The sequence below is a fragment of the Sebastes fasciatus genome, chromosome 20, assembly GCF_043250625.1.
Source record: "Sebastes fasciatus isolate fSebFas1 chromosome 20, fSebFas1.pri, whole genome shotgun sequence".
Lineage (NCBI taxonomy): Eukaryota > Metazoa > Chordata > Actinopteri > Perciformes > Sebastidae > Sebastes > Sebastes fasciatus.
The window spans coordinates 10,761,231-10,787,080 of NC_133814.1; the positions used below are offsets into that span (position 1 = coordinate 10,761,231).

The following is a 25,850-nucleotide window of genomic DNA, read 5'->3' on the forward strand; positions in this document are numbered from 1 at the left end:
TTAGCTCCACCCTCTGTTGTCACTTCTGGTTGCAAAAAAACAAGACGGTGACTGCCAAAAAACAACATGTCGACAGTCAAAATACCGAACTTGAGGCTTCAAAATTGTAGTCCATAAAACAATGGGTGCCTACGTCCACATCTTATATACATCAGTGATAATGGTTTTATTTTCAACCGTCCTCACAAATGTACTTTTGTCATTTGTTATCACTCTATTGTTGATAAAAGGACTTGGAAAATTGTATGTTTTTGGCACACGTTGTGATGGCTTGTAGTTCATTTACAGTTAATTCTCAGTGAAATTTGCATTAATTAATTAATTTAATTAATTAGAAAGTATTTGGTCATAAACCCAAATATTGAATAAATCTTCACAGTATGGTCATAATGTGCTAGAGATCATTAGAAACATGTTATTGCACTTCTTAATTTAATAATAGAAGGCTGTTGTTTGAATGCTTGATGTTTATTGACTGAATGTTTTTTCCACATCTAATTTGACTATTCATAACGCAACAGAAACCTAATTAAAGCCTGTTAAACATGTTTTCCCATCCAGAGACCAACAAGGAGATCCATGAGCACTTGGGTCCGGCCCGAGAACGTCTCTGCCTGCACGTGCTCAGGAAACAGGGACTTGTCCCTGAACACGTGGAGACCAGGACCCTTTACAGCTCCTTCCAGCCCAATCTCTCTCAGGTTAGACGTCGCAGCTCACACATATTGTATCCGTCCACTTCACAGCTATTTCATACAACCTTTTATATTGTGTTGATTTAGGGAAGGCTTCAGATGTGGGTGGACGTTTTCCCCAAAAGCATCGGCCTCCCCGGACCTCCATTTGACATCACACCACGCAAGCCTAAGAAGTGAGTGCTGTGCCGCTCTTCAGTGCTTCATCACTCGTGATCACATTAAGATGTCACTGCTCACTGTGTTTCAATGTTCAGGTATTTCCTGCGTGCCGTCATCTGGAACACCACAGACGTGACTTTAGATGAGGCCAGCATCACAGGAGAACACATGAGTGACATCTATGTCAAAGGGTAAGGCTGATGAATCATTCAAATGAACTTTGGTTTCTGAATTTTATATATAATAGTTGGAGTCCTGCCTTAAGATGCTTTCTCATCAGCAACCATTTCTAAAATCCTCTTCTAGCTGATTTACATTGATTTAATTTAATTCTTTAAAAGCAGACTTGTATAGTAGAAGGTTATCGTGGAACCAGTTGGGACAGGACAATGAACGCTCACGCTTGTTGTTCCCTTTGCCAGATGGATGCCAGGCATGGAGGAGGACAAGCAGAAGACCGACGTCCACTACAGGTCTCTGGACGGAGATGGCAACTTCAACTGGAGGTTCGTCTTTGACTTTGAGTACCTGCCAGCTGAACAACTCTGCCTCGTGTCCAAGAAGGTGAGACCAAGGACCATTTTAATACCGCAGATTAAAAAAATAAAGCCTGCGTTGTTGAAATAGCAAATTTAAAACATGTTTTCACGTGTCCTTCATTCAACAGGAGCAATTCTGGAGTCTTGACAAATCGGAGTTCAGGATTCCCCCCAAGCTGATTCTTCAGATTTGGGATAACGACAAATTCTCATTGGACGATTACCTCGGTGAGACACGTCATTTAAAGTTAAACAAAGAAAAACTTTACTTGTTTTTTTGGGTGTTTGCTTTACCTACAGACCACCAGTGGTGGAAGAAGTATTCAGATCTTTTACTGAAGTAAAAGTACTAATGCCACACTGTGAAAATACTCCACTAAAAGTAAAAGTTCTGCATTCAAAACCTTAATTATATAAAACTTTAAGTATTATCAGCAAAATGTGCTTAAAAGTATCAAAAATAAAATAACTTATTGTGCAGTAAAATGTTCTATTACATATGATTACTGCTGAATTGATGTGTATGTTGCATTTTACTGCTGTAGATGTTTTTAACTCCTTTATACTGTATACTGTTGGGTAGTTAAATCTACAGCAATGCATCATGGTCTATAGGATCATCATGTTTGTAGCGTTGCTGTCCTGTTAGAATCACGTATCTCTAAAAAGTCAACTTCTCATGGTGTCAGAAAAACAGCCTGTTTTGCTTTTTCCAGCTGATCCAAGAGGCTTTTTAAAGAGTTTATTTAGTTTAAGAAGTAACCCATAAAGGATCTTTTCAGCCTTCAGTTTATCACAAACATTCACACACAGGATGGGGGTGAAAAACTGTAATCTGAAGAGTAACTAAAGATGTCAGACAAATGTAGTGGAGTAAAAAGAACAATATATACCTCTGAGAAATAGTGAAGTAGAAGTATAAAATTACATCAAATGGAAATGCTCAAGTAAAATACAAGTACCTCGAATGTACTATAGTAACATTCCACCACTGCAGACCACCATCATAAACCCTGACCATCGTAATATAATACTCTGTGATCCCAGGCACACTGGAGCTGGATCTGCGTAACCTGGTTGCTCCTGCCAAGACGCCAGAGAAGTGCTCTCTGAAGATGATGGATGATGTGGAAATTGGAGGTCCACAGAAGGCGGAAGACGCCAAGTCTCTGTTCGCTCAGCAGTCGGTCAGAGGCTGGTGGCCTTGTTCCATTGAACAGGACGGAAAGACGGTCCTGGGCGTAAGTAGAAATTAGAAATTGACTTGTTCAAACAGTGGGATTGGATGGGAAGGAAATTCAGAGTTTTTGCAATAGATTAGGAATGACATCAAGAACACCGTTGACTGAAAACCTGCTTGAGTTTTAGCACCAAATGCTGCATTTCATGTTCATTACTCCTAAATGAACGCTTTACAAGTTACCTGCAGATGTCTGACGAGTGGATTCTGCCCTATTAGTATAGTCAGAAAGCATTACGTTGTTATACAACATGTTGCTCATTATGTGCTTACAGGGAAAGGTGGAGATGACACTGGAGATTGTAGGTGAAGCACAAGCAGATGAGAGACCTGCAGGAAAAGGCAGAGACGACCCCAACATGAACCCAACACTGGACCCTCCCAAGTAAGAACCCACCCTGTGAAAACATCCTATTTGACATTCTGCAGATTGGATCTCTAAAAACGTATCTCATCCATTTTTCTTAACTGCTAGTTAAGTTTTGCAGATAAATAAATACACTCCGTCTTTCATTTTCCATAACAGACGTCCAGAAACGTCCTTCTTCTGGTTCACCAACCCATGTAAGACCATGAAGTTCATCGTGTGGCGAAGGTTCAGGTGCCTCTTCATCGGACTCATCCTCCTCTTCCTAGTGCTTCTCTTCCTCGGCATCCTGTTGTACTCTTTACCGGTAAGGACAGACGAGAGGGATCTGAGAATATTAGTCATATATTCTGACTTCATTTGGTCCAGCTGTGTATAACCTAAAATGCATGCAGTGGTTCCAATGGGCCATGTGATGATGTCAAATTGTGACGTGGTGAGAAGCAGTGATTTGATTGTTCTCTCTTTGCCTCTTCCAGAACTACATCTCAATGAAGATAGTGAAGCCGTGGTCATAATCCGTCAAAGGATGAGTCAAAATGTCTACAGGATGATCACACTAACTGCCAAAGCATCTCAATATCTTTTTTTTTACTGCCTATAGTATTTTATAAAGGTTTAAATGGGAAGGGGTGCTTGCACAATTGCACTATATTACTGTATTTTACCATGAACACTTTGTCTACACCGCTAAACTGTGACAGACTTGTGAGCAATACTTTTGTAATTTGCTTCCAAACCACTTGCTTTCATAACACACACATACTGAGGGATGAGAAACTAGAAGCTCCTGTACAGTTTAATGCAAAGCCAGTACCATCGTCCTGTAATCTTATCATGTTTATTTGTTGGTGATGGTGTGCGCGAGAGATTCAGGAGTGTTTTGAAGCTGTATGCAGTGGTTGCGTTGTATTGGAATGCACATTATTGTAAGGTGTATAACAACAATTAATAATAAATAATAATAAATATATAATTACTATGAAAAAAGTCTCACCAAGATAGCACTTATTACAGGGCTGTTGTATTGGATTGCATTACAATGTACAAGGGTTTCTATTTTTCTGGTCACTCAAAGTAACTGTGCCAAAAACAACTTAAGACTTCAGCTACAGTCATGCACAGCGAAGTGCGTCTGTCTTTTGTATATTACATTTTCAGATGTTTTAAATTAAATGTATGAAAACATTATTCAACCGGTGTTGGTGTTTATTATCAGTAGGGAGAAATGCATATTTAATGTGTCCAAAACAGCAGTAAACGGTATGAGCAGCAGGACGCTAAAAAGGGTGATTTTCTTAATTAATAATTTGTAATAATCTGTGTTGAGGTGCCCTTGAGCCAGGCACTTAATGCAGCCCCAAGGTGTAAATATAAAACGGCATGATACTGCGGAAAAAAGAGGCCGGAATGGAAATCTTACTGCAGAAAATCAGGTTTAACGGATGAGGTTTTAATGAATAAAAACTGTACATGACATTAACATTCAGATATGTACAGCGCATGTTGTACAGAATTCCCAGTTATATACAGTTTCACAGAAATTATCAATTATGATATCCTGATTGGCTTCTAAACGTATTGTTTCTCTTCATAAAAGAGAAGGGTTTATTCTTCCTCTGAGGTGTGATGTTTGCAGTGCTGCTGCAGGAAAGCCTCCACCTCCCCTCTTCGTGCCAGGCTGTTGGCTTTTCCTTGGAAACGTCCGTTCTTTCCCGCCCCCTTCCCTTGAAGCATCTCTAACACCCTGCAGAGCACAGAGAATTCATACAGTAACAACCTATTAATGTTTTTTTAAAAGCAGAGGCTAAATAAATGATACGGTGGCGTCTCTTACCGTGGTCCCATCTCAGCCACTCGTCCACTGGGTCCAGCCAGAAGAAACAAGCCAGGTCCCTTCTCCTCTCCAACAGTCAGGAAAACCAACGTTTCCTAAGAGCAGACCAAACAAGGCGTAACAAAAAATATTTAACACCAAGAAGTGAGCAGTCCGGTTATAAACTTACCTCAGTGTTCATTTCATTGGCAATGATATTCATGAACTCATTGTCACCGTCTTTTCTGTAGGAAAAAAAGAAACGGCATTTTCTTTCTGAAATACTATAAAATATATATACAGCATATTGATGCTTGTGCTTTAAACTCGACCACGTCTCTTACTTGTGCAAGCTGAAGAAGTCGCCTTTCTGGGGGTCGTTCTTAAAGTTCTGAGAGATGAGGACCGCCATGTCTCGTAGCAGGCCCAGGTTAGTCTGACCAAGACATGTTTATGATGATTAGGGATTCTGCGCAATGTGTTATGTTGCAGCAAACATATATGTGACACAGAACATGTCAAAATGGAAAGCTTCTCATCTAAATGGGGCTCTGTTAATGAGGGTGAGGCATTTTTCTTACTTTCTGTAGTAGCTTAACAGACTTCTGCAACTTGTCGACGGCCTCAACGTGCTCATCAGGTCCAGTCCTGTTGTACACCAACAATAAGGATTTTTTCACTTCAAACTTCCTGAATGAGTTTAAGGGTGCTTTCACAACTAACCTGTTTGGTTCGGTTAAAACTAACTCATGGTCCGGTTAGTACGATTTGTTTTTTCGCTGGCGTGAAAGCTGTCAATCGAACTCTGGTGCGGACCAAGCAACCGAACGCTTCCAAGCGGACTCTGGTGCGGTTCGTTTTGTGATGTGAAAGCAAACGAAGCAACCGCAGGATTTTATGATAGCAGATATGTGATTTTATCATTTTTCAAAAGTTAAACTACTAATAAATCCATCTGCTGATCGTACAATCTGTTCAGGAAATGATCTGTATTTAAGGCCATGTATGTTAGCACATCAGCGCGTGTATTTTCCCTCATTCATAGGTCAAAAGCTATTAAAACGGCTGTGCTTGTATCCGACTCCGTGTACTTTGTCAGTTCATTAACTCCATTAAAAAGTGTGTGACAGCATTCCACAGTACGCCGATCATGTTCGTGGCCCGTCTGTTCCCTGACGTTCAGACTATGCACCAGACATCTGGGAGTGTAAAGTGCTGCATAAACTTCTGTCCTCTGGTTTGTTTGTAAAAAGGCAGTGTAAACAGGAACTGGAGAAGAACTAAAATGCAATAATGTATAATTTTTTCCCCTTGGTCCAGACCAAATAAACTGAACTACAGGTGTGAAAGCACCCTAACTCACACTGGTGATATTTAGATGATTCAGACTTACTTGAGGAGAGACACCAGCGATCGCTCTGTGCTGTAGCTTTTCTCAGCATACTTCAACACCCTGTTTCCCGCCAGGAAGATCAGGTTGGTTTTGTTTTTCTTTCCTTTATCAGTTCCCAGTAGCTTTATAGCCTAAAATACAGATAAAGAGAAATGTTATACGCATGAATATGTGTTAAGAAATAGGCGCATCTAAGTGCTTGTGTGTTAACGTGTTAAAATGCATGTATATTTGAACTGAAGTTGAACCTGTAAGTGGCTGAGGTTAGACACGTGGGTTCCACAGCACATGTTGGCATCAACGCCCTCGATATCGATGATCCGAATAGGCCCTGCATGGTCGTCCGGCAGCCCTCGACTCCTCACCTGGTTCACACACAAAACTCATGTAACATACTGCACATGTAAACTCTCCTTTTTTTAATAGATGCAGTTCAATCAACAGAAGATATGTTTTGAATCTAAAACTTGAATGATCGCAGAGGACTGTGTTTTAGCACCAGTAATATCCGTATATTCACCTTTTCCACAGCAGGATCATCTATGGAGAGAAGCTGAACCGTGACCGGGACATGGACTCTGATCTTCTCGTTTATGACTTCCTCCAGGGCCTGGAGCTGGGCAGGCTTCACAGAGGGAGTGTCCAGTTCAATGGTGCTTCTCTGACGTCCCAGGTCCCTGAGAAAACACAGAAGAGAGGTTAACTCACAAGTTTTTAAGGTTACAGGGAAAGGAATCTGTGCGGTGGTGATGTACCAGGATGTGGTCTTGTATCCAAACATGCTGTCTGCCAAAGCTGTGATCAAATGTTGACCTGAGAAACAGGAATCGTAGCTTAGAACAAGTGTGTAATAACAATATATGATGCAACAGTCCCTGACCTTTTTCGTTACTTAGTGTTACTCACCTGAGTGTTGCTGCATGTGGTCAAACCTCCTCTCCCAGTCCACCTTCACTTGCACCTCCTGACCCACCTCCAGAGGTGAGCCCACAAAGTGAACGGCGTCAGGCCCCTGCCTCGTCACCCTCAACACCGGGACGTCTCCAATCAGCCCGTGGTCATCTGGCTGAAAGAGGACAACACATAATGATGCGAGTAATATCATGTAGTATGACCTTTTTGGAGACTTTGGTGAATTACTGTTGATACAAACAATTTCCCAAATGAGCAACATGAACATTTATGTACATATTTGTAGTGATCACTACAGTATGATTTTGGAAAAACCAGCTTACTTGGCCGCCTCCTTCAGGAAACAAGATGGTATCTTGGAGCTTGACGTTGAAGCCCTTCAGAGTTTCTTTCTTTCCATTGACTTCATGTTTGAGCTCAGCTGGGCAGCAGGATACTACAGAGGTAACAAACTAAAAGAAAAACCATGGCATGCAGGTGTTAAAGTGGCGTGGGATTTCAGTCTTATATATAACTTTACTAACTTTACTTTAGGTCTGGGTTTGCACAAAAAGAGAAGCGTACTCAGTACTCACTATTAAATGTGAAAATCCTACATTTTGTCAATGGGTTTTGGTTGAAAACATGAATGACACATCTCCTCTGCTCCTCTATTTAAGAAACTCCAGATTCTTACTATTTATGATATCAATATTTCTCAAGTATGTGTTTTTATTTATAAGATACGTTCTGAGCAGTTCAAGAAAACAAATTCTCAGGTCCATTCTTACTCAACCCGTCAATCTCTAGATCTTCATCCTCCTAAATTCCTCACTAGTAGAGGTTAGTTTTCGATAAGATTTAGGGGAACCAAATTATGGCGTAGCTTTTCACATTTATCAATAAACTGTTCATCTGTCAAATGTTTCAAAAGTCGCTTAAAGGGTCATTTAATTGCTGTCTTGAAATTGCTTTTCCCCATGTTGTCCATGTATCTGTTTTTATGTTTTTTATTTTTCCCACTCACAATGTTGTTTGGTTACGATTGCTCAGAAGTCTTTATAGATATTTAAATCAATATCCTCCTCACAAACACTAACCATACACTTCCACGCAACACACACACATCTTTTTTTTATTTATTTACTGTATTGTTATTGTTATTATATTAATCTTGTCCTAATTGTTTGTTATCACTATTATCTAGTCATATTATTTCTTTATATTAATCTTGTCTCTAGGTGGAGGTTTCAGATAAGCCCAGTGTTTTTTTTTTGCCACTTCCTGCACTATATATTATTATATATTATTATTTTTTGTTATGTTGTATAGTCTTAAATTGTGCAAAATAAATAAACAAATAAACAAATAATACAGTTAATGACATTGTCAGGATTGTACAATGGGCTATTTTGCTCTGAAAATGAATGAATTATCAGGGATGTCTTTTTCTGATATATTTACTGTATTGTTATTATATATATATATCTTGTCCTGATTGTTTATCACTTATGTAGTCATATTATTTCTTTATATTAATCGTGTCTCTAGGTGGAGGCTTCAGATAAGCCCAGTGTTGTTTTTTTGCCTCTTCCTGCACTGTATATGATTCTTTTATTTGTATTTGTTATGTTGTATAGTCTTAAATTGTGCAAAACAAATAAACAAATAAACAATAAATGTGAGCGGCTAGCTAGGAATAACATTAACACATTAGACTGCTCTGCCTTTGTGTTGTCACAACAGTATATAACTTGACAAATACCATATAGTGTGCAGTGCCATAAAACAAAGTTAATAGTTACAGTGTAACTAGCACTGTAGTTAGCGACCGTGCTAACTCCACTTTAGCAGAGAATGAATGATACATTTGGTGTTTTCTCACACTATTAAGCTGATAAATGTCTTGAAACTGTTCCTTACCTCTTTCATATAGCAGTCTCGTTGACACTGGAAAGCCATGCTGGAGTGTTTTTGAGGAGAAACTACCTGAAACACGAGTTACTGCAACAAATACAGTACAGCTGTCAGCTAGTACGGCTAGTGACAGAGTCCAAACTTCATCAGACCGACTTTCTTCTTCTTCTTCTCTGTTGTTTATTGGCGATTGGCAAACCATCTTAGAGGTGCATTACCACCACCATCTGGACTGGAGTGTGGAGCAGTAGATTGTGCAGAAACAAAAAAATTATATTAATTAATTAATAAATTAATTAATTAATTAATAATAATAATAATAATAATAATGATAATAATTAATAATAATGAGGAAAACTCTAGATTTGTTTAACTAAATCAGTTTCTCTTAAAGGGACTATTTGTAACTTTGTACGCGCATAAATGTAGCGGGTCGTCACACATGCGCGCTCGCATATGCGCGTTCGCGTGTAGCCGCTGTACCCTCCTCCTCTGCCTGCTCGCCTTCACTCAGACAGCTCAGCTCGCTCCACCTCTAGACGTGAACGCGGCTCACTCCACACTGCAGACGAGTTAGTTTAGCTCTGAGAATATCTAGTGAATGCACAGGGGACGTTTGTGCAGAAATAACTGCTGCAGCTCCTCCAGACCAACAGAGGTTTTCCGTGTCTTGTGAAGTGACGGAGCTCTACGGAGTTGTCTTCTCGTTACCGACCGGGTGCCGGTGTCTCCTCTGCTCTCTCCGGCTGCGGGCGGAGAGAGCAGGGGAGACACGCTGCAGAGCCCCGCTGCCTCAGCCTGCACTTAGGCAGGAAAAGCCAACACTAGGATCAGATCTAAATCATGTTCATGGAGAGACCTTCGTCTGGTCAGCTAACATTACTGCCAAGCAGCTGAAATATAGAGTGATATCGTGGTTTTAGCTGACTTGTGTCGCCTCACTGTTTTGAGTGATGCTCGTTCAGGTATATTTAGAGCGAGCAAGCGCGAGCCCGACGCTGACTTTCGTTGATTTCACGGCCACAGGTGTCGCTGTTAAGAAGCATTTCTGAAAGTTACAAATAGTCCCTTTAAAAACTGAATAATTTCACAGTATATGTTATCTGCTGTATTCCCCAATAGACCTGACAATGAAAAGTCCTGATGTTTTGCCTTCCTTAGTGACTGTAAAAGGTGATTCCTCTGGATACTTTAATTCCTGCAGTGTATCAGTACATGTTCGACAGTTTCTGGTTGGTTACAGTGTGTGCATTTCCCATTTGGGTGCTTGCCTATTCTATATAATGTATTGTTAAGACCTGTATGTCCGATTCTCAGTGGAGTGATGAGATTTTCTTCCCTTCTTTTCCAGCCCACCTTTCTCCCTGTCCAACATGTTTTTGTATATTGTGTTCCTTTTTTCTTCTTCTATGACATAGCTTTTAAAACTTAATTTAAAAACACAATTAAATATGACATAGATAGAGAACTTTTGATTTTAATTTATTTCTGTCCGAAAATATTTAGTTTTGCAGGCGAAACATTGAATAAACTTGGTAGGTGTTACAATAAATTGTGTTTCCCCTGTCAAATAGTGTTTCCCTCCTCATAAAATGATAGCACCCCTCTCGGTAGTTAGGGTTAGGGACAAGAGTTGGTTCTGGTTTAGCCGGCCATGTGGGTACATAAGTAATAAAATAGGCTAATAAAATACATACAACATATGATATAGGTTAAACATGTGCTAGAACCTGGACATAATTAGGCTACCTTTCACCAACCAAGACTAATCATCTGCTGAAATATAAGCATTTAAAATTGATGGAATGATATTAAACAAAACATAAAAACATCTTGCTGATATCAACAAGACAAGATTTGTTTTTTGCACAAGGCACTTTTTCTTGCCTGTGTCTATGGTGTCTGTGTATTTGTACTGTTGTACCAAGAATGAAGAAAGAATTAATGAAGCTGGCATACATGTTGCCTCATTACTGCCATCTTCTGGAGTTACTGAAACATGAAACCATGTTCTGCCATGCTTACCCATTAATAATCCAGTCACTGGTAAAAGCCTATTAACAGATAATAGATAATGACTTTCAAACCATAAATATTTTTCATTTTTATTAAAATTGACAATAATATGTCAGCGTACAGTGGACAATAATATGACAATAAATAATCCCATAGAAAATATCACATATATATTAACAGTTTTTTTTGGACAATAACATATCAAATCATCAGTGAATATCACAAGCTTTGTCTTCAGTCTCATGAGCAATAAAGTTATAGTGGCCTCCAACACGGGCGAGAGGGTACTGTGAGTCTCAGTCAGACTGCAAGGGAAGAAGGAAGAAAATGGTCATATTTAAACAACATTTAAATGATCAAAAGGAAATAATCCATATTACATTTTAAAAGTAAACACCAAAACTACTGGTACTACACTTACATCACTAAGATCTCCCATATCTGGCGCTGGTCCTTTATTAGAGGCAGCCATTTCTTGGAGCGTCTGAAAAAGAAAAACCCATCGTTAACTTTATCACATTTTCTCCATTTAAGAGCCCCCAGTAGTTCACTGCATCTCATTTTCTCCACTGGAAGGGCACCTTAGAGGGCACTTTATCACGTTTTATCTACCATAGAGGCATCCAAGAGGGCACTTTATACCGTTTTCTCTACAGGAAGGGCCCCCCAGAGGACAATTTATCTTGTTTTCTCCACTGAAAGGTTACCATAGAGGGCACTTTTTCACGCTTTCTCCACTGGAAGGTTACCCTAGAGGGCACTTCTTCACGCTTTCTCTACTGGAAGGGCACCCTAAAGGGCACTTCATCATGTTTTCTCCACTGGAAGGGCATCCAAGAGGGCATTTTATACCATTTTATCTACTGGAAGGGCATCCTAGAGGGCACTTCATCAGGTTTTCTCTACTGGAAGGGCACCCTAGAGGGCACTTCATCATGTTTTCTCCACTGGAAGGGCATCCAAGAGGGCATTTTATACCATTTTCTCTACTGGAAGGGCACCCTAGAGGGCACTTCATCATGTTTTCTCTACTGGAAGGTCACCCTAGAGGACACTTCGTCACGTTTTCTCTACTGGAAGGGCACCCTAGAGGGCACTTCATCATGTTTTCTCTACTGGAAGGTCACCCTAGAGCAGGGGTTCTCAACCAGTGTGCCCACTGGTTCTCAACATTGGTTGAGAACCAATATCCCTCTCTGTCAACACGGAAGGTGTGCCTCGGAAATGTTTTGACAATCACAAGTGTGCCTTCAGTTGCAAAAGGTTGAGAACCCCTGCCCTAGAGGACACTTCGTCACGTTTTCTCTACTGGAAGGGCACCCTAGAGGGCACTTCATCACGTTTTCTCTACTGGAAGGTCACCCTAGAGGACACTTCATCACGTTTTCTCTACTGGAAGGGCACCCTAGAGGACACTTCATCACGTTTTCTCTACTGGAAGGGCACCCTAGAGGACACTTCATCACGTTTTCTCTACTGGAAGGTCACCCTAGAGGACACTTCATCACGTTTTCTCTACTGGAAGGTCACCCTAGAGGACACTTCATCACGTTTTCTCTACTGGAAGGGCACCCTAGAGGACACTTCATCACGTTTTCTCTACTGGAAGGGCACCCTAGAGGACACTTCATCACGTTTTCTCTACTGGAAGGGCACCCTAGAGGACACTTCATCACGTTTTCTCTACTGGAAGGTCACCCTAGAGGACACTTCATCACGTTTTCTCTACTGGAAGGTCACCCTAGAGGGCACTTCATCACGTTTTCTCTACTGGAAGGGCACCCTAGAGGGCACTTCATCATGTTTTCTCTACTGGAAGGTCACCCTAGAGCAGGGGTTCTCAACCAGTGTGCCCACTGGTTCTCAACATTGGTTGAGAACCAATATCCCTCTCTGTCAACACGGAAGGTGTGCCTCGGAAATGTTTTGACAATCACAAGTGTGCCTTCAGTTGCAAAAGGTTGAGAACCCCTGCCCTAGAGGACACTTCGTCACGTTTTCTCTACTGGAAGGGCACCCTAGAGGGCACTTCATCACGTTTTCTCTACTGGAAGGTCACCCTAGAGGACACTTCATCACGTTTTCTCTACTGGAAGGGCACCCTAGAGGACACTTCATCACGTTTTCTCTACTGGAAGGGCACCCTAGAGGACACTTCATCACGTTTTCTCTACTGGAAGGTCACCCTAGAGGACACTTCATCACGTTTTCTCTACTGGAAGGTCACCCTAGAGGACACTTCATCACGTTTTCTCTACTGGAAAGGCACCCTAGAGGACACTTCATCACGTTTTCTCTACTGGAAGGGCACCCTAGAGGACACTTCATCACGTTTTCTCTACTGGAAGGGCACCCTAGAGGACACTTCATCACGTTTTCTCTACTGGAAGGTCACCCTAGAGGGCACTTCATCACGTTTTCTCACGTTTCGTAGAACAGAATTCAGTTATTTATTACTTATTACTGGACACATTGCATTTACTCACATCCATGTATCTCTCGAACTCTTCCTTTCCATCGTCTTCCTCGTTCTCCCAGTCCCTCCAGTTATCAAAGTCTACAGCAATCCAGCTGGGCTGCAAAGAGAAGGAGAGACAACACAAAGTAAAGTTGGGAGGGGATGCATGCAGCACCTTCCTTCATATTTATGCAGTTGTTGGAGGTTTATAGTATTGCCTACAGGCAGCCTAATACTTTTAGATGAAGTGTCATTTAAACTTGCAAATATCAGGAGGTTTTTCCTAGGCAGCTATGGTGTGGCAAGAATTTTCAACCGAGGGGTCGCGTCCTCTTGTGTGGTATCACTTGATTTGCAAATGACGTTGTGAGAAATACAATAAATCATTCTGAAATAGATCCATGCTCTTAAAAATAGAATAGGCCTACAAACATGTCATAAAATACACATGAAAACTTGGTGATGAGTGTTGTTTAGACCTATATGTTGGGCAATATGGCCAATTTTGAGTATTGATGACACAGAAAACCTTGTGTGACCGATCAATTTAAACACACACAGACAAACACACTCACACTTACCTTAGCTAGATCCTTCTGGAGATGTGGCCATGAGTAATCGGGCTTCACCTTCCTCAGCAAGATATTGATGGTGCGGTCGAAGACTCTTTCTCTGGAGTCCTTTTAAAGCGTTGAAAGATATAACAACACACTTACAATATATTTAACATCACACTGAGTGTATATCTCAGCATACAACATTTATAATCAGTTATATTGCATTGTTCTCATAATGCCTAAAAATCTGAGATGCTTACATGGATTTGAACTTTTTCGTAGAAGTACAGCTCATTGTAGATCCAGTCATCTGTGTCGTTTTTGCAGCTGTTGTAAAGACAGGGACCGGGTTGTCAAGGGAACAATTTAGTACAAAATATACACACAGTTTACAACATTTTATTGTATATACAACTCGACACATTATTATTTCACTCCCTGAAAATAATGGCTAAGATTTTATATGAACCCTGTTGCACTTGTATGTTACACAAGGCCGAGATACAATAGAGAGCAAGAAAGAGAAAAGATGGCACCCGTTTAAACTCACCATAAAATCATTTTATCTGGCTGGATATCAACCTGGACATCTTTAGGTCTCTGAACCATGAAGTTGATGGTGACATATTTCTTTCTGTCAAACCACACCGCATGTGCTGGCTGGCTGTGAGGACACAGAGAAACTGTACGAATCAAATATATGATCATATTAGGAATAGTAAATAAAGCATGTGTTAGTCAAAATAGAGATTGGCAGCACTTACCACTCCTCAGGTCTGACAATTTTGGGTTTGTTCATTCTAATTCCTGCGCAGTACTACAAAAGAAACTACTTTCTTATTCCTTTGACTGCCAGAAAGCAAACAGCATGTGGCTTGTTCGCTCTGGCTGTGTGCTTTAATGCAGCGTCCAGGCCCTGGAGGCTATATATAGAGAGCAGTTGGTATCAGCTGCTTGGAGATTGGCTGCCACAGCCACTGCACTTTATATAGTCTGTCTGTGGAACTCTCGGGAAAACAGATGCATTTTCTGGGTTCTCCAATACTTCAGCCACCCCCGACCCTCGGTGCTGAGAGGGTGAAGGTGGAGGCAGGGAGACACAAAACAGAGGAGTATCACAACAAACTGGGGCATCTGAAATTGTAGAATCAGCATTTGGAACCGTAGAAGTCAGTAAACACTTTATTTAGATGTCTACTCAGACTATTTGGGTTGTTCTTTTCAGATTTGGTGTTATTCTTTTTAGTTGTTTGTCTTTGTAAATACAATAAGTGATGAGAAAACTACCAAACTGTGGAGGAGGATGGACTACATTTATTTTCAATAGGCTATATTTTCATCAAGGGAAGTAAGGGAACTAATGGATCACACACTTTAATAGGCTACTCTATCAAAAAGTAAGCACAACTACAAACCAAGTATAACTTTCTGTAGGCCTGTAAGGCAAGATTACTTAATTATACTTCTTATTCATCTCGATCAAAAGATTGGGTACAAGTAGGCCTACTTAGACTTTTCTATATACTTGTGAGTAGGAACCAAGTATACCTAGACTTTTCTGTATACTTGTCAGTATAAACCAAGTATACTTAGAGTTTTCTGTATACTGGTCAGTATAAGCCAGGTATACTTAGACTTTTCTGTATACTTGTCAGTCTCAGCCAAGTATACTTAGACTTTTCTGTATACTTGTCAGTCTCAGCCAAGTATACTTAGACTTTTCTGTATACTTGTCACTCTGAGCCAAGTATACCTAGACTTTTCTGTATACTTGTCAGTATAAGCCAAGTATACTTAGACTTTTCTATATACTTGTGAGTAGGAGCCAAGTATACTTAGACTTTTCTGTATACTTGTCAGTTTGAGCCAAGTATACTTATGTATACTTTTGTTAAGTATATCTCTGATAAGTACATAAAAAGTAAACTGAAATTATACTCTCTTATTTTAAGTTTAAAAGAAGTATACTAATAGCACACTTGAATAAAAGGGTTCTTCACCAAAAAAGTGAAACATTATTTTACATTTTTGTTCCATGTAAAAAGGTTGGTGGGTACGATAAGTAGGCTATGGGTGCCTCTACACCTTTGTAATTAAGGGTGTCCTTAGTTTAACACAAAAACAAACAAAATTCAGGCCTACATTAAACCAAAGTATTTAAAGTCCATCCACTGAGGAAGACCATTACATTTGAAAGCTTCAGAACAAAATAGTTTTGTATCTTGACATTTTGTCAAATTTGGTGAGAGTGTTTAATGAAGGGCTATTAAGATAAGATAAGATATTCATTTATTAATCCCGCAGTGGGGAAATTCGAGTGTACAGCAGCAAAGGGGATAGTGCAAAAAACAAGATGCATCAGCTTACACAGTAAAATAAGAGCTAAACAAAGTGTAACAAGATGTGAACCATTTAAATAGAAGGCAGTAAAAAAATAGGTGCAGTATATACAGTATTGACAATAAACAGACTATTACAAATTTGCACAAGTGAAAAATGAGATTGCACAGGGGAAATGATATTGCACAGGGAAAATTATATTGCACTGGGAAAATGATATTGCACAGAGAAAATGATATTGCACAGAGAAAATGATATTGCACAGAGAAAATGATATTGCACAGGGAAAATTATATTGCACAGGGAAAATGATATTGCACAGAGAAAATGATATTGCACAGAGAAAATGATATTGCACAGAGAAAATGATATTGCACTGGGAAAATGATACTGCACATATCATACATATAATAGGAAAGCACGGTGCAATTTTTCAATGCTTTAATCTGTTGTAAAGGTGCTGCTAAATGTGGTTCACTAGAACCCAGTAGAGTCTGATAACCACCCAGTCTACAGCATGGTCTACAGGAGTGCTGCACAGAGTCGCCCCCTGCAGGTGCGGCGGCTCCTCACACGTCACAGATTCCTCACAGGAAGTGCAGTTCTCTGCTGTGTCTGTGTGGCGCGCTAGACCTCCCTGGCAACGCTGTGTACATAAACTTCTGTCTGCAAATAAATCAATAAATAGTTTGTTTATTTTCCTCTTTTTATCCTAAGTTTGGGGGAATTTTGCCATTTGTGATTACACACCAGCAGGAAGTCCCGCTCATCCAGGTGAACATGCCTCGTAGACGACAGGTAAGAACAAATGAGGGTAACGTTAGCTAAGTTAGCTTCACTCTCCATGACGCTCCACCAGACTCCATTCAATAATCTGACAATTTAACATGCACAAAGCATGGATATTTCTCATACATACGTTCAGTCAATCAAGCACCATTTGTCCCATTTAATTTCCAACTTGTATTAGTTGTCATATTTTGCTTTTGTCAACAGTTAACATTAAAATAAGATAGCTAACACCTTTGGTGGGTGGTGGTAAAGCAGCTAAACCAAATCTAAAACCTTGAGTATTATATAAATAAAACGGTGCTTTGTGCGTTATATGTATGCCGAATTGACCATAAGACCATAATAACTCAGGTAATGTCAATAGTATGTAAATAGGCACAGAGAGAAAAGCACAAATAAGCATTGCATCTTAAAATGAGAGATTTGTTAATGCAGTTTGGTGCCACAGTCTATTAGCCGGATGAGAAGACGAGGGCAGCTTAGCTAACATGACAAGTGAAGGTAACTATGATAATACCGGTAGGTTGCTGAGGTGATAACCAGGCTGGATACATTGACATGTAGCCACTACTACATCATTTGACAGCCTCTCTTTGAATATGGTGGTAGAATATATTAGTCACAGCTGTTTAACCTATGACAAGCCCAGCTAACAACTAGCTATCAGCTGTCTGTGGCCTTTCTCTCAATGAATCATTAAACTGGATAAAAACAGCCTGCAGACCCATAACCAGCTCTTATTACACATTTTTGGGATGCTGGTTTTATTATTCCAAAATCAACAATTAATAGCTAACTTCATTGATTGTGCTTTATAGGACAGACTCCTATTGCCAGGTCTAATTTACATCATTGTACACTTGCCATGGAACATCAGCACCTATATTTTTGTATATACTCTCTTATTTTAAGTTCAAAAGAAGTAAAACTTTAGGCCTACATTAAACCCAAGTATTTAAACTCCATCCACTGAGGAAGACCATTAGATAAGGTTGAAAGCTTCAGAACAAAACAGCTGTGGATCTTGACATTTTGTCAGATTTATTGGGAGTGTTTAATGAAGGGCTATTAAGATAAGATAAGATAAAGGACAGACTCCTATTGCCAGGTCTAATTTACATCATTGGCACATGCCATGGAACATCAGCACCTATGTTTTTGTACCATAATTACGGAATTTGTATGGCATGCCTCTCATTTAAGTGTTTTTTCCCCCTGATAGCGACATATGGTCGGGAGTGGTTCAGATGGAACTGAAGACTCTGACTCCTCCGCTGAAAGAGAACAGACCAATAGTTCAGAAAGTGATGGGAACATGCCCAAGAGACAGCGCCTCACCAGAGCCTCTACTCGCCTTAGCCAAAGCTCTCAGGGTTGGCCAAACATCCCATAAATACAATATTCATCTTTTACAGTGTACTTCATCTCAGCTGTTTAATCAACATGGTTGTTTGACTCCTTTTGCTTTAGATACTCCGGACTTGAAGCGAGCTGCCGACCATGATGAATCTCCACCATTGACGCCCACAGGAAATGCGCCTTCTTCTGAATCTGAGCTGGACATCTCCAGCCCCAACGCCTCCCACGATGAGAGCCAGGCCAAAGATCAAGCCAGCAGAGACTCGGATAAGGACCTCTCCCATCGACCCAAGCGCCGCCGCTGTCACGAGACCTACAACTTCAACATGAAATGCCCTACGCCGGGATGCAATTCGCTCGGTAAAATCTCTGCCCTTTTAAAAATTGTTCTTACATAGGTTCATCAATGGGATCCCTGATTATTTATTAGAATATACTGAATTTGATGTGACATCCTGTACTGTTATAATGTCATTGTATTAATATAAATTATCTCCTTTTCTCAATTTGCCCAGGTCACCTCACAGGAAAACATGAGCGTCATTTTGCTGTATCAGGTTGCCCTCTTTACCACAATCTCTCTGCTGATGAATGCAAGGTGAGATGATGATGATGATATAGTTCAGTTGCTTGTCTACTGTCCTTAGCTATGATGAGGATCACCAACACTGTAAGCATTGTGCTTGGCTGCTCAACACATCTATTCCTCTTCATCTTCCATGATTTATTTTTCCCTTCATGATGTAATCCCGCTAATATTAATGATATTTTGTACATACATTTTTCCATTATACCTTTTGGAGTGTCTGCATTGAGTTACATCAGTCAGTTTAATTAATATCATGGTCAGACACAATCGTGTAGCACTGTGCTTTTATTTCATCTTCATGGTAGCAAGGGAATGCTCAACTAGATTGTCCTGGCCATAACACTGACTTACAGACAAACGGTACAAAAACAAAGCAGCACCATACAATAAGTTAATGGAAAAATACGAAAACATATTTGACTGTTTGAGCTGCATCTTACTCTTCATTACAGGTGAAAGCCATCAGCCGTGAGAAACAAGAAGAGGAGGTGAAGGGGCAGGAAGAAAACAACTCGCGCCATGCAACTCGTCACCAGGTAGCCTCTTTTTGCAATGATTGGCATCACATTCATTATTTTTACTTTGTAACAGGAAGCATATTATGAATATTATGTAGGACCGCACAATTGATAGTGAGCAGGTGGTGGTCGGCCGCATAATTGCTTACTGCTTTTTCTAATTAGCTGACTTTAGTTTTAATTTTAAGTAATTTCCAAGTCTGGATAAGTATGAAAAAAAGAAAAGATACTATGGAAAAGTGTTTGTGTTTCCAGACTAATGCCCCTATTCTGTTTTCTGAAATATAAAATTCAGAATTTCTAAAAACAAATTGATCATACATGCAGAGTGTTTTTCATGGTGTTTGGAGCAGGCAGACAGGGCAGCCAAAATGTTTACCGCTGTGTGAGAGAGCACGAGCCAGAGTGAGCTTAATGTTGTCGAAAGCAAGGCAAGAAATATGGCGTGAGAATGAACTAGGGCTGCTCCCTCTTAGTTGATTAGTCGACTAATCTGTCGTTTTGGTCTTTGTCAACTGACATTTTTTTAGTCAATTAGTAATTTTTTCATGCTGAATCCCTCATTTCCAAGAAACTTATGAGCACATCTCTGTAAACATAAGATTTTTGTGATTTTTTTTTGTGGAGAAACTCAGTTTTACAGATCTGTCGATTAAATCAACTAATCGATTAGTTAACAAAATTGTATGAGTGTTAGTCGACTAAGAACTTCTTTGGTCGAGGACAGCCCTAGACTGAACGCACACTCCTATGCAGAGGTGCCTCTACGCCTGTACGTCACAGCCTGCAAAACATTTCTGCTCCAAGTGCAAGATGTTTGACAGCGGAACATCGTCCAACTTTCTGTGTGGACTGAACGACCACAGTGTGTAAATGCAAGTCTTTCGAGGGGCTGGCTTGACTATCCCAAATACAAAGCCTGGTTGGCTAAGGATTCCAAATGGGGAAAAGAAAGCTGGATGCAAACTTTGTGTAAAATCGTTCGACATCTCCAACATGAGGTGGCAATTGTAAGCCATATGCAAGCACTGTAGTCTTTGCACAGCATCTTCTGCCCCCAGAGTCACAAAGTCAAATATGGTCTGAAAACTCTACCGAGAAGTCTGGATATTTGAGTCTGGAAGAGTAAGGATTTTTAAATGGAAAATATGCAGGAACTCACCAGTTTCATCACAATACGATATATAGATTCTTTAGACAATATAATATTTGCTGATGTCACAAAGTCTGCCATGATACGATTAGATCAAATTCAGGGGCGTGCGATCGATATGAGGCGATATCATATGCCCATTTAACACAATCTGTTAAATTTATATAAACTCACAAAAAGCAACTCAAATATGATTGAACCATTTTAGTACTGGGCTCTGTAGTAAGGAGATGTGCTTGAATGGAAATGGTGACACAGACATGCCATGGGAATTTCTATATAAAGGCGTATCTTAAAGATGATGATATGTATCAATGTTTTCACTCTGCATCGATGATATTGAATCATTGAATCCATATATCGATCGAAATCGATGGATCGTTACGCCCCTAGTATATATCAAATTACAAATATAGTTGTTATTGTGCAGGTCTGATATTATCATGGAAGTTAATGTATTTCTATCTTGATTTTCAGACACCGACATCGAAACAGAGCCGATACAAAGAGCAGGTGTCCGAGATGAGGAAGGGGCGAAACTCTGGCCTTCAGAAGGAGCAGAAAGAAAAGCACATGGTACATCGCTGGCACTCGCTGCTGTACACTTTGACTCTCGCACTCCATCTGTCGCTATTACAACAACTGCCACTCCATTTGTATATTTGCGTGTCGGATGGTATAATCCTCTGTCTTGTTTGATCCACAGGAGCATCGGCAGACACACAGCAACACCAGGGAGCCTCTGCTGGAGAACATCACCAGTGAATACGACCTGGAGCTCTTCAGAAAAGCCCAGGCCCGTGCCTCTGAAGATCTGGTAACGGGGTGTTTCACATCTCCACCAGTGTCAATATTTGATATACTAAAATAAACTCGCACAGGTTAAATGATGCTAAGGCCGGCAGTAACACTGTTTCACTTCCCCCCCCTACAGGAGAAGCTGCGTATCCAGGGTCAAATCACTGAGGGCAGTAACATGATCAAGACCATCCTGTTTGGTCGCTACGAGCTGGACACCTGGTACCACTCGCCCTATCCCGAGGAGTATGCACGCCTGGGTCGCCTCTACGTCTGCGAATTCTGCCTCAAGTACATGAAAAGTCAGACCATTCTCAGGCGACACATGGTGAGAGTGACAGTTTTTTCAATAATATATATATATATTTTTTTCTGTCTGTTCCTGAGATATCTACATTATAAAAAAATCTGATGGCTGACCAACTCACTTCCCCAGTCATTTGGATAAAGAATATTCATATAACATATCATGCCTATTAACAGTGCATTATGGCCTTCAATTATATGTATTTAACATGTGTTTTATACCCCCTGAGTTCTTATGAAATAACGCTGATTTGTGTTTTATTACGTGTCCTTTCAGGCCAAGTGTGTGTGGAAGCATCCTCCAGGAGACGAGGTGTACAGAAAGGGGGGGATATCTGTGTTTGAAGTTGATGGTAAAAAGAATAAGGTAAGGAGACTCGATATTTAGAGATCGGTTACACGTACATCTGTAAAGTGATGCGTCACACACAGTGGAATCTCACTAATGAGTGCCATTTTTCTCCCCCAGATCTACTGCCAGAACCTGTGTTTACTCGCCAAGCTCTTCTTGGACCACAAAACCCTGTACTACGACGTCGAGCCTTTTCTCTTCTACGTCATGACCGAGGCCGACAACACCGGCTGCCATTTAGTGGGATACTTTTCCAAGGTAAAAGGGAAAACAAGTTCACATTTAAGCTATGTGTAAATACAGAATATAATAATTATATATTGTATAAATTATATTTTGTATACAGAAGTAACTGGAATGTTTTTCTTTTCTTTTTTTCTTTTTTTTTTTATCACTTCCAGGAGAAGAATTCCTTCCTCAACTACAATGTGTCCTGTATCCTGACAATGCCACAGTACATGAGGCAGGGCTTTGGCAAGATGCTCATTGACTTCAGTATGTTCACTTATTTTTTCTCTCATTTTATCATTTGTTTACAGTGCCAAAATGATTTAAACGAGTGTCCTAACAGTATGAACACCGAAAAACTAAAATGTCAAAATAAAAGATTAAGGCACATTAAAGAAAAATGGTTTAATCTTAAATCCGTTTTTGTTTAGTTAACAAAATGCAGAATATTTCTAATATAAGTTTCAACTAAGTAATATTTATCCCGGGCTTTTGCATTAGATTGTATGAGATTGTTCAGTTGTTTGTGACTTTATGTCCACCCTCTGTATCTCCACTTGTAATTAGCTGAAGCACATTAAGCCGTTAGTGTGTAGACTTATGAGCCATTGCAAGATTTGTCATCTCAGATTTATTCTTGATTAAATTGTCTGTTTTAATTTGATGTATTTTTTGGGAAGAAATCAATATTATTTGAATATTATTATGCCCTGTTTGCAGACCCTAATGTAAAGGGTGTTCTTCCTAACTGCTCTGACTGTCTGTGCTTTGTTTAGGCTACCTGCTGTCCAAAGTGGAGGAGAAGGTGGGCTCCCCCGAGAGGCCTCTGTCTGACCTGGGCCTCATCAGCTACCGTAGCTACTGGAAGGAGGTGCTACTCAGATACATGTGCAATTTCCAGGGCAAAGAGATCTCCATCAAAGGTGAGCGAGGACATAGATGTTCAAGCAGGAAGTCCACTTGCCTTCCTCTACCACCGTTAAGATAAAATACAAAATGTGTTTCATCTTAGGTTTGGTTGTGAAAGCTTTATTAACACAGGAAAAGATGAACAAAGTACACACATGCTTATACAGAAGATATTCACTGTTGCAATATTTTTTGCTTGATGCACAGAGATCAGTCAGGAAACGGCCGTCAATCCGGTGGACATCGTGAGCACCCTGCAGTCTCTTCAGATGCTCAAGTATTGGAAGGGAAAGCACTTGGTGTTGAAGCGACAGGTAAGATGCCAGTCCATTGTTTTAGTTTTTTTTACTGTAATTTCTCTAAATCATTTTTATTTTAACATCATATTTATATTAAAGCTAGGTTCCGTAGTGTTCTTCAAAAACATTTTTTGTTATATTTGTTGAAATTCTCATTACATCCCGACACCAATCAATAAATCAAAAGCTCTTACAAAACAATCTGGTATCTGTGGCTGCCGCAGGACGGTAATAAACCTAAACCTTTTCTTCTGGTCAAACAAACAAAGCATTTAATTAACTAGGTTCCAGAGTTAATATTTGACTCATGTTTTGTATATTTCAGTAAATATTGGACCTTAAATTTGACTTTATGACTGTATGTTGTATTGTCCTGGTGATATGCTGTGTCATGTTTGTATTGATCTTGTATGTACTAGAGAAGCCAAAGACAAATTTCCACTAAGGTGGACAATAAATTCAAAGTAAAGTCAATTTCAAGATAATGCTTTGATAATTATCACATAAATCTTTTTAGAAAAAATGCAGCTTCCCTTAAATATAATTTGTGTATTTGACAGCCCAGTTTGTTACTTTCTTCTCCCTCCTAGGACCTTATTGATGAGTGGAAAGCGAAGGAGATCAAGCGAGGCAACAGCAACAAAACCATCGACCCGAGCTCGCTAAAATGGACCCCTCCCAAAGGGACATAAGCACTAAGATCCTCAGGCTACTGAATGAACTCACCTCCAGCCTCACCAGCCACAAGTAGCCTCGACCTACGAACTGTCAATAAAGACCAGTGTTCATTCTTTTTTTTTTTTCAGGATTTTACCCTGCTTTATTTGTGTCGCTGAACTTTTTTTTTTTACTTTTATATTTTACTTTCGTTTTAGATTCCAAGTCCAACGATTCTTGACTTAAACATTGTCAAACAATTAACAGTAGAGAATCTCTTTGTCCTGTTTCTTTTTTAAAAAAAAACTGCCTACATCTACTAAGCTTTGAATGTTAAATGATAAATGGTCCAGTGTGGTGGATAACATGAATGTTTTGCTTTAGCTCATGCAAAAAAAAAGGAAAAAATACATACCTACATTTAGCAGCATTTACAGGCTGTTATTTTTATTTCATTCAAGAAATGTGCATTTCTAAGATAGTAGTTTTTGTTTGGGCTTAATACAATAACTGTTAGCATGAACCGAAACCGTAAGCGGAGTGTATTTTTGAGGAGTATGATGATGTATGGTAACGTCTTCTTTGGTTGGTGTAAAATTGTATAGATCATAATAATGTGTACTTCTTTTTTTCTAGCTCCATCAATACAGGATTTGGACCCATTCCTCTGATGAACCTGCCAAATAATGGAATATATAAATTATGAATATTTTTAATTTGCTGAGAATAGAAAATGACGACAACACCACTGTAAGAATGCACACAGAAATAAAACAACCTCAGGTTTTTATACTGATCCAATCGCACCTTGCTTGTGTGGTTTCTCCGAAACATCGATCGCAGTGGTTGTTAAAGATTCTGTAATAAACAGAACATTTTAACTCAACATTTCAATGGGACTGTATTTGACTTGTACTTTTAAATCATAGCTGTTACATGTGTATTAGCAATTTGATAATTTTAATATCAATAAAGCTGCTTTGATATTTTGACATGAGTTAGATTTTGTTTGTTGGTATTTGTGCTTACCACCTCTGGAAACGCTTCTTCCCATCAGACCCACAAACATCTCTCCTTTGTTTCCTGTAAAGTAGCAGTTTCATGGTTATAATATAATAATGATGCTGCCATGAAATACATTCTTTAGATTGAAAAGGTATCAACAGTCAGACATATTAGTAGTTAAAAGAGGATTAAGCAGCATTACATTATACTACAGTGTGAAAGTGACATTAATCTACTCACGTCTATTTACTTTAAAAGGTTTTTTTATATCTGTGAAGGATAAAAAGACACCAAAGTTAGAAATGATGTATTTATAGTCATGTACCAGTCCATTCATATTCATTACCACAGACACATACAGTATAATGAGCCCTAAAAAATACATTTTAAATCATTTTTTTAATGCAGAGGTGAGGTTAGAGGCCACCTGAACGTTTCCCCATGAGTCCATAGAAGCGAAGGGCTTTAGATCTTTTCATCAGACCGGCTATCGG

The 25,850-nt window shown here is 39.7% G+C and overlaps 3 protein-coding genes and 1 long non-coding RNA gene across 12 annotated transcripts in view; 2 read left to right on the plus strand and 2 right to left on the minus strand.

Moving 5' to 3' along the window:
• Window positions 1-4,194, plus strand: part of LOC141759106 (myoferlin-like) — a 33,621-nt gene extending 29,427 nt beyond the window's left edge. For 4 of the 5 annotated variants that reach the window (XM_074621082.1, XM_074621085.1, XM_074621086.1 and 1 more), the window contains 9 exons: window positions 562-701; window positions 783-871; window positions 953-1,048; window positions 1,280-1,421; window positions 1,525-1,624; window positions 2,444-2,637; window positions 2,912-3,021; window positions 3,163-3,310; window positions 3,483-4,194. In XM_074621082.1, coding sequence (XP_074477183.1) covers window positions 562-701; window positions 783-871; window positions 953-1,048; window positions 1,280-1,421; window positions 1,525-1,624; window positions 2,444-2,637; window positions 2,912-3,021; window positions 3,163-3,310; window positions 3,483-3,521 — 1,058 coding nt within the window. In that variant the 3' untranslated portion in view covers window positions 3,522-4,194. Of the gene's footprint in view, window positions 1-561; window positions 702-782; window positions 872-952; window positions 1,049-1,279; window positions 1,422-1,524; window positions 1,625-2,443; window positions 2,638-2,911; window positions 3,026-3,162; window positions 3,311-3,482 lie in introns of those variants that run through there. The other variant, XM_074621087.1, reaches the window with a different exon arrangement.
• On the minus strand, window positions 3,747-15,012 carry LOC141759114 (alanyl-tRNA editing protein Aarsd1-like). 3 transcript variants are annotated; one of them, XM_074621112.1, is made up of 17 exons: window positions 14,816-14,991; window positions 14,602-14,715; window positions 14,312-14,378; window positions 14,076-14,174; window positions 13,523-13,612; window positions 11,458-11,520; window positions 7,448-7,576; window positions 7,119-7,278; window positions 6,968-7,025; window positions 6,733-6,889; window positions 6,461-6,577; window positions 6,213-6,343; window positions 5,401-5,467; window positions 5,164-5,255; window positions 5,010-5,064; window positions 4,841-4,935; window positions 3,747-4,750 (listed from the first exon to the last, which is right to left on the minus strand). In XM_074621112.1, exons 1-17 carry the CDS (start codon window positions 14,848-14,850, stop codon window positions 4,612-4,614), a joined length of 1,668 nt encoding a protein of 555 aa, XP_074477213.1. In that variant the 5' UTR covers window positions 14,851-14,991; the 3' UTR covers window positions 3,747-4,611. The 3 variants fall into 3 exon arrangements, with proteins under 3 accessions (XP_074477213.1, XP_074477211.1, XP_074477212.1); XM_074621110.1 differs by lacking the exons at window positions 11,458-11,520; window positions 13,523-13,612; window positions 14,076-14,174; ... (1 more) ...; window positions 14,602-14,715; window positions 14,816-14,991 and adding an exon at window positions 9,027-9,185; XM_074621111.1 differs by lacking the exons at window positions 3,747-4,750; window positions 4,841-4,935; window positions 5,010-5,064; ... (6 more) ...; window positions 7,119-7,278; window positions 7,448-7,576 and adding an exon at window positions 11,113-11,341 and having other exon boundaries at window positions 14,816-15,012.
• On the minus strand, window positions 11,530-13,516 carry LOC141759121 (uncharacterized). Of its 2 annotated transcripts, none has more exons than XR_012592009.1 (5): window positions 13,337-13,516; window positions 13,032-13,209; window positions 12,598-12,843; window positions 12,335-12,512; window positions 11,530-12,146 (listed from the first exon to the last, which is right to left on the minus strand). It is a non-coding gene; the product is annotated as an uncharacterized LOC141759121 (long non-coding RNA). The 2 variants fall into 2 exon arrangements; XR_012592010.1 differs by having other exon boundaries at window positions 12,556-12,843.
• A 1,974-nt stretch (window positions 15,013-16,986) lies between the features above and the next one.
• On the plus strand, window positions 16,987-25,343 carry kat7b (K(lysine) acetyltransferase 7b). Of its 2 annotated transcripts, none has more exons than XM_074619956.1 (14): window positions 16,987-17,189; window positions 18,406-18,556; window positions 18,654-18,902; window positions 19,058-19,140; window positions 19,584-19,667; window positions 21,280-21,378; window positions 21,509-21,619; window positions 21,737-21,928; window positions 22,184-22,273; window positions 22,376-22,516; window positions 22,660-22,753; window positions 23,263-23,409; window positions 23,603-23,709; window positions 24,285-25,343. In XM_074619956.1, exons 1-14 carry the CDS (start codon window positions 17,172-17,174, stop codon window positions 24,384-24,386), a joined length of 1,668 nt encoding a protein of 555 aa, XP_074476057.1. In that variant the 5' UTR covers window positions 16,987-17,171; the 3' UTR covers window positions 24,387-25,343. The 2 variants fall into 2 exon arrangements, with proteins under 2 accessions (XP_074476057.1, XP_074476059.1); XM_074619958.1 differs by having other exon boundaries at window positions 21,509-21,598.
• The last annotated feature ends 507 nt before the right edge of the window (window positions 25,344-25,850 follow it).

Coding starts and splice junctions, on each gene's coding strand:
- LOC141759114 (XM_074621112.1), bottom strand. CDS start 14,850: ATGAACAAACCCAAAATTGTCAGACCTGAGGAGTG. Junction 13,613..14,075: donor TCCAGAAGGATCTAGCTAAG/GTAAGTGTGAGT, acceptor TTCTCTTTGCAG/CCCAGCTGGATTGCTGTAGA. Junction 5,256..5,400: donor CTGTTAAGCTACTACAGAAA/GTAAGAAAAATG, acceptor TGTCTTGGTCAG/ACTAACCTGGGCCTGCTACG.
- kat7b (XM_074619956.1), top strand. Junction 19,141..19,583: donor TCTCTGCTGATGAATGCAAG/GTGAGATGATGA, acceptor TCTTCATTACAG/GTGAAAGCCATCAGCCGTGA. Junction 23,410..23,602: donor CAAAGAGATCTCCATCAAAG/GTGAGCGAGGAC, acceptor CTTGATGCACAG/AGATCAGTCAGGAAACGGCC.